At 35.0% G+C, this 14,337-nt stretch overlaps 1 protein-coding gene across 1 annotated transcript; it reads left to right on the forward strand.

Annotated features, from left to right (window-relative positions):
- Positions 1 to 3,981: 3,981 nt before the first annotated feature.
- On the forward strand, positions 3,982 to 13,549 carry LOC111989489 (8-amino-7-oxononanoate synthase). Its single transcript, XM_065768170.1, has 11 exons — positions 3,982 to 4,645; positions 7,889 to 8,013; positions 8,092 to 8,199; positions 8,601 to 8,839; positions 8,933 to 8,974; positions 10,158 to 10,245; positions 10,691 to 10,824; positions 11,063 to 11,151; positions 12,055 to 12,205; positions 12,278 to 12,346; positions 13,319 to 13,549. Exons 1-11 carry the CDS (start codon positions 4,363 to 4,365, stop codon positions 13,443 to 13,445), a joined length of 1,455 nt encoding a protein of 484 aa, XP_065624242.1. The 5' UTR covers positions 3,982 to 4,362; the 3' UTR covers positions 13,446 to 13,549.
- Positions 13,550 to 14,337: the final 788 nt, after the last annotated feature.

The following is a 14,337-nucleotide window of genomic DNA, read 5'->3' on the forward strand; positions in this document are numbered from 1 at the left end:
TGTTGCTGAAGTTGATAAAACTGATTGTTGCTGAAATACTGTAGCAAAATAATTTTAAATGTGTGAATAGTACTGTAGACTCACTTTAATATTAATTGCGTAAATGTAAGGTAGTGCAATCCCGCAAACGCAAAAAAGAAACAACTAATAGAGAATGTATCTTACCTAAGTGTACCTCATAATTTTCCATAATTTGGTATAGATTATTTTTATTTATTTATTTTATCTTAAAAAATTATTTAAAGAATGTGTAGTCATACCTAGACAATAGGGATTACAATGGATTGATTTTAATGGATTGTTTGATCCAACCTAACCTTATAATGAGGATTTAAAATTTTTTTCTTTGGGTTTAAAAAATGTTTGGGTTTAAATTTTAAACCCACTAAGATTTGGGTTTTACACTATAAATATTTGAATCCAACCCAATTATGCATTTATATTATCCCTATTATTAATTTTAATTATAAAACACAATAATATTTATAACAACTTAAGGCGGTGTTTTGGGTTAAAATAAAATTTTTGGAAAGTTAGAACTAAAGGGGAAACAAACATTAAAAAAAGTTTCGTCCAACCCTATTTAAAGTTATTTTCTCCAATTATTTATGTAGCAATTAATAAAACCTCCAAATTTGGTTAAAGAAATTCAATCTATTATATAGCGATTTACAAAACTGTTTATATGTAATAAATCACAGACCATTAAATTATTTAAACAAATCTACCATTGGATTACATTTTTTTTTTATATCTTTCATACTTCAAAATTTCTAGAAAAATAAAAATCAATAATATGTCATCAATAAATTTTTAAAATTGCAAATTTTTGTAGTTTAAAAATTATGTATAAAATATATGCTTTATAAATCATATAGTAAATAATATCCTATTGAAACAAAATTTGACTGTGTATTAAGAATGTAAATAACATTTTCAAATATATAATAATGTTTATTTTATTGAGTAATATTGTACCTAAAACTACAACTAATTATGTAACTAAACATTGTCCACACAAATATTGGCCATACAAGGGTAAACTTACCTCACTTGTCAAATCAAAGTAAGGGTCATAAATTCTACAACTTGGCTGACTCATTTCTGTCACGAGCTTGGTTTGTTGTGAGTCAAACTAAGTTGCGTCTGCATTGGCTGTGAGGGCCTTTTCGTTGTGCGTTGGGCTGGGCTGCCTCCCACGATAGTAAGCCAAGTATTCTGAGTAAGGGAGTTGAGACCGGTCCAACTCAACTCAATTTAGTTCCGATTTGTGCGCAAACGTTGAGTCCAAGTCTAAGGGAAGACGCTGCAAAGTGAGCTTATCTCTGTTTCTCCGCAGAAGAACTTTTCTCCATTTCTACCGAGGATTGACTTTTTTGTTTCTGCCACTGCCAGTTTCTGCCCAGGATTGACATTTCTGTGCAGCAAAACTTTCTCCATGTAGTAAAATAGTCTGTTCAGTAAAACTTTCTCTATTAGTGAAATTGTCTGCTGTACAATAAAGTTTTTGCTGTGCATAAAGTTTCCTGCCGTAAAGCCTTCTACTATGCAATAGAGCTATCTACTTTGCATTAAAGCTTTCTCCGTACTTTAAAACTTCTTGCCTAAAGCCTTTTGCTGTGAATAAAGCTGTCTCTGTGCATTAAAGATTTCTGCTATTTTAAAGCTTTCTGATGTCTTTAAAGCTATCTGCTATGCTTTAAAACCTTCTCCGTGTGAATGACTTCTTTTTATTTTTATGCAGAAATACTTTTCCACTTCCTCACATAAACAAATCTAAAACTCAAAGAAAATACTCATCAAACAAATGTTAGTTTAAATGGGTTAGTATATTCTCAAATATGTACACATATTCGTAAATAAAGATATATGTATATATATACTTATGGTAGGATAATGATTAGTTTGTGTAAAAGTAAAACATGTAATAACAAATAAAGAAGAAAGCTTCGCAGGAAATTTTAGCTTGTATAATAGCTAACACGGTAAATATAATGAAAAGGTGCTACAACAGAATAACTAGTACAGCAAGAAAAGACACCACAGCAGGACAACTAATGCAGCAAACTGATAAAAACGTGCTACAGCAAGATGACTAAATACAACAGATATAAGTTATAATGTGAGAAATCAAATATATTTGCAATTGAAATCAAGTATTGAATCTTCCCATAGAATAAGTAAACCAAGAAGGAACCCAAACTCCAACTTGTACAATCTTGTCATAGCTCATGCCATAAAAGTTGTACATTTTGGAGAATAGGCCTAAATACTTCTAGTATTACTTTTGGAGACTTCAAGAGTGGATTTGTTAAGAGGGAGGGAAAAGATGGTCTATTGATGCATGCCCCTATTCCTGCCACGTTTTCTCTCTTCTTTTTCTTTCTCTTCGTTCTTTCTTTCTTTCTTTTTTCTTTTTTTTTTGCTCTTTGTTTCTAACTATTATCTTGCCATAAGTTGTTTTTCTCACTTGGGTCTTTTCTTTTCTTGGGTCCCTTTCTCTGGGTGACTCTTTCTTTCTAAATGCAGGTTTCCCCTTCCTCCTTTTCATCTATGGCTAGCTCCTCCTTTTATAGTGAGCTAATTCAATGGATTTCTCCCTTTTACCCCTAAGGCTTCACCAACTTTTTTTGTTTGTTATGGGCATCCTTTCAAGACTACCCACCAACATTGGTTGCCCCACCACTGCCATTGTTCCAGTACGTGTTTGCCGCACCATTACTCATTTCAGAAAAAATTCTCTTTTGTTTGTTCTTGCTGTATACCTCTACCTTTGGGCTATCTCACTACCTAACTCTATGGCATGCATCAGATATCCAACCATCTATTACTTTTTTAGGTAAAATACCATCCCAGAAGATATATTCCAAAAGAATTATGGCAGGAAACCAAATATAGACCCCCTTTTCCCCCACCACAAAACCACGCCCTCTGAATCCCTTTAACTGTGGGCCACCTACCTTGTATTGGCTGGGTACAGGTTGGTGGTGCTCCAGCCCTTCTATTTTTGTATTCTTTCGTTCCCACGCCGTTTCTGCCATAGCAAATTTGTTTTGTTCTCTGCGTGGCTCTGTCTTATTCTTCACACATTTCTGTTGTGTTTGTCTTTCCTTTAACTTAGCTTTTTTTTTCTTCACGCGTTTCCTGCTGCTGACACTTCCTGCCGTTCCTTGTTTCTTTTCACTGTACTTTTTCATATCAGTTTTCACGCCTATCTTTTTTATACAAAAAGATTTAGGCCTTTGTGGGCAAATAATGTTGACTGGATCAAAAGGGTCTTGAGTCCAATTTATCTTTATCTGCCGAAACCATTCTGCCAAAAAACTATATTCTGCGGAGATCTTATTCTGTGGCAGATTTGTATTCTTCTGCAAATTTGCGGGCCAAATAATGTTACTGGATCAAAAGGTCTTGGGCCCAATTTATCTTCATCTGCCGAAGCCATTCTACCAGAGAACTGTATTCGTAAACTATATTCTGCAGCAAATTTGTGTTTTGCTGTATATTGTAACAAATAAATTTGGACAAATTCAAACCGTTGTTTCAGTACTGGTAATATATATATATATATATATATATATTTTTTTTTTCTCGAATTCCTGTCATTATTTGCTTCAGCTATTTTGAAATTTTGAATTTGCTCAAAAGATTGACCAATTATTGTGTCGTTGTGAAACCAAGAATATAATATGTATGTATGGTAAGAAAATTAGTCAGGAGAAAAAAGTAACATGCAGTAAGGCTTGTTCAGTTGTTTGGTAACATGGGTTTCACCTATATATTTCCTTGTTTAGCTGCAATTCTTGTGGGTTAATTGTATAAGTAACGTGTGTAAATTGTAATATGTGCGATCGTACTCTGTAAGAAAAGAATGAAGAGAATAACTGAAATCCTCATTTGTCTTTTATTTCAATTTTTCTCTTCAGTGTTCACCTCACAATCCCCAACATCAATTCCATATTGGGGGGGTGGTGGCCTAATGGGCCCGCGTTTTGTAGTGTGGGTGAGATATGGCAATTGGGATGTGGTGGGTGAAATTTGGCAATTACGGAATGACAATGAGGATTTCTATTGCTCTCGGCGTGTGCTATTGGCTATAGTGGCTGGTAGGATTTCTTTGAAAAACAAAGATTTTGTCATCTTTCATGCATCATTTACCAAAAACAAACATTCTTTTGTCATTGTCATACATCATTTTCCAGCCAAATATGGCTATTTTGGCCATGACCTCTCCCAAGTCCCACCAAGAAGTGAACTACTCTCCGACTAGGCAGGCAGTTAGCCAAGCCAACTACCCACGTCTCTAATAACTACCCCAGAGGATAGTTATGGACATCTCTCACTCTCACTCTCACTCTGTTAATGGAAACAATGAATTTGTGGGACATCTTGGTTGAAGAGGCATTAGCAAAGCTCGAATCTCTGAAACTCGTGCGGCATCTGAGACCCATTCACCTCCCCAGTGACCAACAACCAAAACCCATTGAAAATGAACCTCAAAGCAACTCAATGTCAGACCAAGAAGAAGCAGGAAAAGAAGTCTTCCAGATGTTCGATGAAATGCAGCAGTGGGAACGGTCCTCTGTGGAGGTCCACATTGCAGAAGAAACGTTTCAAAGCTGGGTCTGTGAAATTTCCACCACTGGTAAGCTTCTTTTTTTTTTTTTCCTCTCTACAAATGCCTATCTTTATTTGTGGGTGATGTTTGAAATTTGAATATGCTCTGCATATATTGGTTATGTATATGCAAATTATAATAGTGAATTACCAACCAAAAAAAAAAAAAAAACAGGGTGATTAACTATTGTGTTAGTAAGTCATTGTAAAACTAAGGGTATTATATATACATGTGTATGTCTGGTGAGAAAATTAGAGTGTGAATTTTAGTGAGGTGGTAGTGAGGGTTGCATGCCAAATGGGTTTGACTTATTTCATTGTTACATGCAAGTATGCAACTCTTGTGAGTCAACGGAGTTCTGTTTTGGCTAGGGTGTGATACTAGAATGCGAATAGGGGAAACTAATGTTCTTGGTGCGTGTCTGGATGGATATATAGGCTGCTAAATGATGCATTGGCAGATGACAAGTAAGGTCGGGTGAGGACAGCAAGGTTAAGTTTGATGTAATGTGAAGTTTGGGCAAATGATATTGAAGAATATGGTGAACAGGAATGCTTAAGTCAGTTATGCATAGCAGTTATAAGCCATTTATTGGAACTTTTTTTTCACAATCAGGTGTGTCTTATCTTTTGCTCTCAGCGAGTACCTAGCTATATGGTGTCAATTGGGCATGGCAAGATGTCAATTGGTGCACCATCATTTTTTGTCAGGCCAACGCCCTCCATTGAGGATAAGCTTCTTGCATCTATGACCTGACCCAAAATTTTCATCACAATTAAAGCATGAACCCTTGTCTTGTCTTTCCTTAAGCTCTATACGAGTATGTTTCTTGTTATAATTATTGGTAGGATGTAAGTTTCTAACAGATAGAGGCAAGGCTCCTTATAATCTTCAGCTGAAAGTAGTCAATGCTTTTATTTTTATAAGTAAATTATAAGTGATGTAATTGCTCCAGTTGAAAGTAGTCAATGTTAAAGCGGTTGGTTTAGAGCTTGGACATCAACACTTACAGTGTTCCTTTAGTCCACTAATGAAACAACCCACTTGATATGATGGTTGTAACCCACCTACTCAGTTGAGAAACTTTCTGAACCGGTTCTGGTAACCTCTTTGAACCCGCTTGTTTGAGTTTGGTCATATCATCAAAAAAATTGTCGATCTCTGTTGGTCCATATCGGGTATACAGACTGTTTTAAGCAGTGACCAAGTAAATAAATTTTCTTCTTTTTTTGGCTAGTTGATACCATAGTTAAGTTGCACTTCATCATCAAGGTGATATGTGCTAATGCGGCCAAGGGAATTTACTGTTCCGCAAAAGTTTGGAATTCAAAGAATTGTTCCACCTACATGACACAATATTTTGGAATTCAAAGAATTATTCCACCTCCCAAAGTGACCAAGTATAATATGTTTGAAAGAAACTTCTTTTTATTTAAAATTTTTTTTTTTATATAAGATGTGTGTGTGTTGTTTTTTTTTTTTTGCAAAAAGGCTACTCCATATAGAAATGACATAGAGAAGGTTTTCTTTGTCTTTTTTTTTTGGTTGAGAAAAAGGACATAGAGGAGCCTAAAGACTACAAAAGAATAGAATTACGTATAGAGAGACAACGACTATATAAATTCAAGGATGGAACTAGAACTAGTGGATCCCCATTCTCTAGTCCAATCAAATAAAGAGCCACAAAACAAATCTACCAAAAGGATTCCTGATGTCTCTGTATCCTCAAACATATGATTATTTCATTCCCACCAAATTGTCTACATTAAACACAACCTAACTAATTTCCAAATGTCCGATGAATGCTTACCAAACCAATTCCTCTAACCAAACAATAGGTCTATGACCTTACCTGGTAGCGGCCATTGAATCCTGAAAGATCTGAATGCAAATCCGGTTGTTGAGGAAGTGGTTGTGGCGTTATGGGAGCAAGGAATGGGCATTATGGTGGAGGGTTATTGAGTTGAAATATGGGTCTTCAGTGTATATTGGTGCTTGGGGAGGTTTGGGGCTCTCATGGAGTGGGTTTATGGAAGTATATTCCTCAAGGATTGGGATAGTTTGGCATGTCCTCAGATATGATGTCAGGTGTAGTAATAGTGCTAGATTTTGGAATGATTTGTGGCTTGTGCCTGCCAAGGGTGGCTTTCTTTTCTTGGTGTGTGTCTTAGGGTTGGGTACTGATGACAAACAACTTAAGGAAGAGGGGTATAATTGTTATGGTGTGGTATTTCATGTACCTAATGGAGAGGATATGAACCACCTATTCCTACACTGTTCTGCGGCTTTGGACCTATGGGCATTGATATTTTGATTATTTGGAGTCTATTGGGTGATACCCTCTATGGTACAGGAAGTGTTAGTGGCATGGAAGGAGGGTTGGTTTGGAGGGGGAAGTATTGGGACAATATGGTGGGTTGTTGTGTCTTATGTGGTGCATCTGGTGTGAGCAGAATGCCCAATGCTTTGAGGGAGAAGAACTCATTGTGTTTAAATTGAAATATCTCTTTCTAAAGACTTTGTATGAGTGGACTTCTTTGACTTCCTCTTTCTCTGCAGATGGGTTTCTTTCTGGATTCCCCGAGTTCTCATTTGTTGCTGATTTTTCTTTTCTTTGTTTTTGCTCTCTTGTTTTTGAATTGCCTCTTGTATACAGCCTGTATTCTTGGGCTTTCTCCAATTCTCCTTTTTTTTGGTTTTCAATGAAATTATTCACTTATCAAATATATCAACTGTATATTATAGAGCTTACCTTAAGAACTAATACTAATCTCTTCTACTCCTAATAGTTAAAGATAAGCTCCGATGATTATCTACAATTTTATTTGAATAATGACTTGAAGGAAGATAAACTTAAACTAATCTGAAGTCAATTCGAGATCTGCCCATGTGTTGGTCCCTTGCCTCGTGCATCCATGCAGTCCACAAGCCATAACAGATGTCATGTGACTTTTGGGGGAAAGCTATTGAAGAATGTGGTGAACCAGAATGTTTGAATTTAAATTAATTATGTAGAACAATGATGTACCAGTTATTAAAACTTTTTTCATAATCAGAAGTTTCATATATTTTGCTATAACCAAGTACTCTTATGTGTCTATTGGGCATGAAAAGATGTTTTAGCCTGAAGATATGCATATTTCTATCCCGTTACTATTTCTGTTCTCTACTCAGGACTCTATGGACAATCTTGGTGCTAAGACATAGTTGGACCTTGAATATAACTAATACGTAGCATCTTATCATTTTCATTGACATGGATCATTGCAGGAGAAGAAGCAACTGCTAATGAAGAGGAGTCCCATCCTCAGCAGTTCAAAAAGCTAATTTTGTTCTCTGGAAATGATTATTTGGGCTTGAGCTCACATCCAACCATTAAAAGGGCTGCTTTGAAGGTGTGCTTGATGATATTTCTTTTAAAGAAAACTTTTGTAAGACACTCCTAAAACATTATGAACTTTATTGTAAACCAGGCAGCCCAAGAACATGGAATGGGCCCAAGGGGTTCTGCTCTAGCTTGCGGCTATACTAATTACCATAGGCTACTTGAATCATGCTTGGCAGATCTAAAGAAGAAAGAGGTAAAAATTGTCTTACTATAATTCCTTTAGCATTTTATGTGTTTTCTTTCTCCCTCCATCTGTGTTTGTTCTTATATATAGCCATTTCTAAGTAAAGCTGACTTGATCACAGCAATAGAACTAAAAAATATAGGGGTATATAAGAAACTCATAAAACATTGGCATAAACTAGGGAGTTGGATTTCTACATTTATGTTGATTTGGTTGTAGCGGTTATGATTATGTATGGATTTGCTAAATGTAATATGGTTGGTTGAAACCACAAATATCAATAATGCGGTATCCTTGCAGGTTTAATACTTCTGGTTTTGTTCTTATGATAACAATCTGTCATTCATGTTTGACCTTTTCTACTATTTCAACAGAAAAATGATGAATTCTTGTTTAAATTTTTGCTATAGGATTGCCTCCTTTGCCCAACAGGGTATGCAGCCAACATGGCCTTGATCGTATCAATTGGAAGTATTGCCTCCCTCTTGGCTGTAGGTAGTAAACCTTCAGAGGAGGACAGGATTGCCATATTTTCTGATGCCCTGAATCATTCATCAATTATCGATGGTATTTGTCTGGCTGAGCGCCAACAAAGTGTGGAAGTGTTCATTTATCGACATTGTGACATGTCTCACCTTAATGCACTATTGTATGTTGTTACCTTATGTCCTAATTTTTCAGTGTCCCTATGACTGTTAAGCATACTCTACCCAGGACTCATTATTGCAATGCATTTTGTGAGATTGAAATGCAAAATGAAGAAGAAAGTCATTGTAACTGATGGGTTAGTCATGTTATAAGTGTTCCTTTATTTTTCGCATGCTCCAAGTGGCTGAGACAAAAACCAAAAATTGAGAACCAGGAAAACACAGTTAATTGTTTTAATTCTCTGTGAAATTCTAAATTTTCTTGTCTTTTATCGATATATTAAATTTTCAAACAGGCAAGACTTTTATCTTCAATTAGATTGAGAATCATTGTCAACAAAATTATTTTTAGATGATTGATAAAACTTATCAAAACCACAGTAAAAGATTTACAGCACAAATTAACAGAATCAAGTAGCTAAGCTGCAAACTAGACCACCTACTTCACATACACATGGAACTAATTATCATGAGAAAACAGAGCAATTTGAAAATAAAAAAACAGAGTTAAAAAAAAGCCAGAAAGATCACAAGCAGGGAATCTCCACCCTCCAAATACAACAAGCACTTGATCTGAATAGTTTTAGTTATCTTCTTTGGTTGCAATCTATTCCTGACATTGTTAATAGAACTTCTAGCAAATCCTCTCCAGTTAAGAATTTTCCAACATGAATTTTGTGGTCCTTTTCTCTCCCAATACTATAAACGGTAGCTGCCAAGTTAGCCTGGCTATGATGCTTTTGAAATCACCATGAAGCTTATCTGTAGCCCACCAAACTTCAGCGTCCTATCATCCCACCATTTTGTCATACAAGCACCTTCTACAAATGGCTGACCAAATTCTTCTAAGAAGGGGTAATAAGAACAAAAAAATGTTCTCTCTAGATTCCATTCTACTCCTGCAGAACTGACACAGTAGGCCTCCATTGAAGCCCCACTTAACCATTCTTTCCTTTGTAGCAATTTGATCCTGAATAATCATCAAATTGATAAAAGCAGACCAATCTTCACCATTTAACGTTTAACTTGCTTCCTTTAGCTCTATGCACTTCCTAAGCATAACCACAACTGAATACCCCATTTGAAGTAGCAGTCCACAAGATTTTATCCTTCCCACCATGAATTCTAACTAGAGCCACCTGAGCTTGAATGAGAATCATATTATCTGATCCATTCCTCAACATTAATATTATTTATGTTTGTCTTCTAAACTTTCTTATGACTTCATTATTTTGAAAACTAACGTTTCAAACATGTGCATGTGCATGTGCATGTACATTGTTATATTTGATAAATGACTTCAATCTGTTTTTATTGCAGTTTGTTTAGTATGGATGGGGACTTTGCACCAATGGTCGAAATTGTGAAGCTTCGCAAGAAGCATCAGTTTTTGTTGGTTGTTGATGATGTAAGTCATTTTTATGTAGTGATGTTTATGCAATCAAAAGAAGCTGTTTAAGAACCTGTCTTGTGCACATGGTAGTCATCGTTGGATTGCCCTTAAATCTAAAGTCTGTGATTCTGATTTGGCAGCTAAGGCATAAAGATTATGGACTAATCTTTTTGTCACAGTTTATTTTCTAAATTCAGATCATGTACTACTTTTTAAAGGTTTAGTTTTTCTAAATACAGATATACTTTTATGTAGTTTATTTTTAATCACAATAAGCCAAAGAAAATGAACTCTCCCAAACATTATTTATTACTATTAACGGTTTTTTTTTTTTTCCTTCAACTTGCACTTTGGTTTAGATCATGTATGGCACTGAGAAAAATGGCTTCTTCCTGTATACCTACTTTAATGCTTGTATGCTTTGAAAATTAGTGTTACTGTTGTTGAGAGTTCTTTTCAGGCTCATGGAACTTTTGTTTGTGGTGAAAATGGGGGTGGAGTAGCTGAGGAGTTCAATTGTGAAAAAGAGGTTGACATATGCATTGGTACTTTGAGTAAGGCCACAGGCTGCTATGGCGGATTCATAGCATGCATGTAACTGTTCTAGTGTACTCTTCATCTGTGGTATGAATAAATCAATAGAAGTAGGGCTCATCTAGACAACTCTCAGGAACATATGACTTCTCACTGTATTGGACATAGCATGCAAACTATTTTTCTTATTATTTTCTATAACTAGCCTTAATATAATGAGTTCCTTGAATGTTTTATCTCTTGTATGTGAAAATATGTCTGATTTGGTTATGCTGCTTTCTGAACACTATATGAAAAGCAAAAGTTGGAAGCTAATCATACAATCAAGGGGCCACTCCTTTATATTTTCCACTGCAATGCCAGTCCCCGATGTTGTAGCCGCCCATGGTAATTCTTAGCATTCTCTTTTGTTGGGGATCATTTATTGAAACAATAAGCTTATGTTGAATGTTTAATTAAAATTAAACTTCTTTCTTGTTCATGGTTCTTGCATGGATTAGGATCCTTTATGGTTTTTAGGGTAATGAAGTTCTTAAATTTTTATTATTATTTGACTTTGCAAGTTGTCATCTGTAGAACCGCTGGCAATATTATTGATGTTTCAGAAAACATTAGAAGCCCTATGTGCACTATGATAATTGAGTAATATGCAGCCCTGGCTAAATAGGATTGTGTTTGTGTATATCATAATCATGCAACTACTTTTGTAGCCTTCATATTAAAACTAGAGCTACTCTGAACATAAACCTAGTTCTGGATGACATATATTTAGTGTTCTTGTATGTGTGCCTGTTTTTTTCTTTGTTTATACTTTATATCGATAAATTACCGATTTCCCCCAAAGCTTAAGCTGTTAGGAAATTGTGAATTTAATCATTTTGTCCATTATTTTAACATTTTTTTATCGTCAACTCGGTAATGTAGGGTTAGATCTCTCATATCACTTTGTCGGAGATATCTATAGAACCAACCCTAATGTAACAATTGCAAATACATCATTTTTAAAATACACCTAAATATATTCTAAGCTTTGATGCTTTCATGCTCTCATTCATTTTCTCACATTGTGACATAGGTGATAGGACACCAGTAGGGTTGACCTTTGAGGGGTTAATTTTGTGTGTGTATGGTCATTTGATTTTCTGAAGAAAATATTAAATCATATTATGAGTGATCTTTATATGTTACACTCCCTACTAGAAATTTGATTCTTATTTTGCATAAACTATTTATCCACTTGCCTCCATGGTGAAACACTTTCTTTGTTAACTGCTTGAGTATGACATGCAGCTGCTGTTACTGTGGCAAAAAAGGAAACATGGCGTAGAAGGGAAATTTGGAAGAGGGTACAAGACTTTCGTGTTCTTACTGGAATCCCCATCTCAAGTCCAATAATATCTCTTATTGTAGGGAGTGAAGAGAAGGCCCTGCTAGCTAGCCAGTTAGTATCTCTCATTATGATTAAGGTCATTGCTAAAGCAACTACTAAATATGTCAAATCATTCTGGAACAGGCATTTGTTGACATCTGGTTTCTATGTAATTCCAATCGGACCCCCAGCAGTGCCTCCGAACTCATGCAGGTTTGTTGTGTACTCTTCATTGTACTTTTGTCTCTATGTAAGTGTGACTGCAATTTTCTAGTTTAGGTTGTGTTTTGGTGACTCAATCTTACGAATTCGCTTCTATTTCTCTCACTCATTAACCAATAGGATTGTGGTTTGATGCTCACCCCCAAAAAAGTGGGATGTGGTTCCCATGTGTTCACACTTCACACACCTTTATCTGAAAATATTGTGGCTATTATCTCTCCAATTTGGACTAGTAATTTCTGTTGCTACTGACTGAAAACATTGGATTCATGCCTTAGTGCTTTTTACATGCTCTATCATATTCCACGGTATGTAACCCATCTATTCTGCTGACTAGATTTGTCAATGGTTTGCATAAGTTATTGAAAAAGATACAACATAACTTTGATATCATGTTAGAAAAGTGAGACATAATATTGACACCATGATAACATGTATGAGAAAATATGATAAAGAAAATAAAGAAAGAAGAGAAAAATTGCAGGAAATTAACTTGGTTCAGCTTTAGAGGGCTAATTCACAGCAGAAAGCCTTTGATGGCTACATCTTTCTATTAATTTCTATATATTTCAAGAAGCTGTTGAAGGGTAATAATAATAGGCTAAATTTTAAGCAAAACCAAGGTTATAATACTTGCACTACAACTAAGCTTAGGATGTAGTCACCGTGCCAAAATGTTAAGAAACTGATTATGTAATATAATTAGTATCTACGTCAAATCAATGTATATAGTGAAAATGCATATACATATAGGTATATGAAAGATGAAAAACAATACAGACTAAAGATATTGAACAACAAATAAAATCAGATCCAATTCATTCAAGTTAAAGTTTGGAAGTCAAAAGCAAAGCTATCAATTATGCTCAGATTTGGGCTTCTGTTCTCATTTAATACTTATTCTGGATGAATTGCTTGATGTTTTTATCAAACGCACGAAGTTATCTTTTTATTCTATTTTAGGCTCAGGGTGACTCTCAGTGCAGTGCACACAATGGAGGATCTGAAGAAGCTCACCACGACACTCTCGCAGTGCATTAATTTCAAAGATGTTGACAGTCAAATCTCAAATAAAATTGCAAAGCTGTAGTGTTTGGATTCTTTTTCTCCCCTCCTGGATTGCATTAATTCATTTCTGCAATATGGATTGGAATGTTTAAAGTTTACTATATTAAAACAGTGATGATTAAGATACTTATGGGCAGCTTAAGCCAGACAATTCCCTTTCTTTTCTTTTAGCCATCACTTTATTCACTATTCTTGAGTCTTCCTATGCATGTAAAATGATAAAATCTAAAAACTTGGACCATAACTATAAGCTATCCTTAACTTAAACAGACATTAATTTAAGTCTCTGAACATTGGTCATGAAACAATTTGACTTGCAAAGAAACTATTAGTTCACATGTGCCGAGAAGTTAGAAAAAAGTTAGCACCTGGCAATTGTCCTCAAAAACAAAATGAGGGTCCAATTGAAGGTGTTAAAGGAACCCATATAACTTATGATCTGCTGGGGTAAATACATCCATTTGATTAGCTATATATATATATATATATGTATATGTATATATTTTATTAGCTATATACTTCTTTTCCTTGTTCGAAGGGTACAGAACTTTGTTCAAGAAATTTTTTTTTTTTTAATTTTTATAATTGGATTATGTGACCTCGCCTTGAGAATTTAGGAGCCATTTGGTATGTGATTTTAATCAACAATTTTGAGTTTTTAAACAACATTACACGTATTTTTACACATTTTTTCACTCACACGTATTTCCAAAAAATACAAACAACGTTACTAGAACAATATTACCAAACACCCTCTTAGTTTACCCGAGGCTCAATTGGTCAATTGGAGTTGATGCGGTAGTCGAATATGTATAAACACTGTTCTCATAGCAAAAAAGTTTGCTCTAGCTTTTTATTTTTTTTTATAATGATATATTTTTGATTTTTTAGAAATATAATTTATGATATATTTT

This window comes from Quercus suber, unplaced genomic scaffold, assembly GCF_002906115.3.
Source record: "Quercus suber isolate HL8 unplaced genomic scaffold, Cork oak 2.0 scaffold_898, whole genome shotgun sequence".
Lineage (NCBI taxonomy): Eukaryota > Viridiplantae > Streptophyta > Magnoliopsida > Fagales > Fagaceae > Quercus > Quercus suber.

Excerpts from the sequence above, each read along its gene's own strand:
- LOC111989489 (XM_065768170.1), top strand. The coding sequence starts at position 4,363 with ATGGAAACAATGAATTTGTGGGACATCTTGGTTGAAGAGGCATTAGCA. Across the intron at positions 8,014-8,091 it reads TTAAAAGGGCTGCTTTGAAG|GCAGCCCAAGAACATGGAAT; the intron begins GTGTGCTTGATG and ends ATTGTAAACCAG. Across the intron at positions 10,825-11,062 it reads GGCGGATTCATAGCATGCAT|CAAAAGTTGGAAGCTAATCA; the intron begins GTAACTGTTCTA and ends CTATATGAAAAG.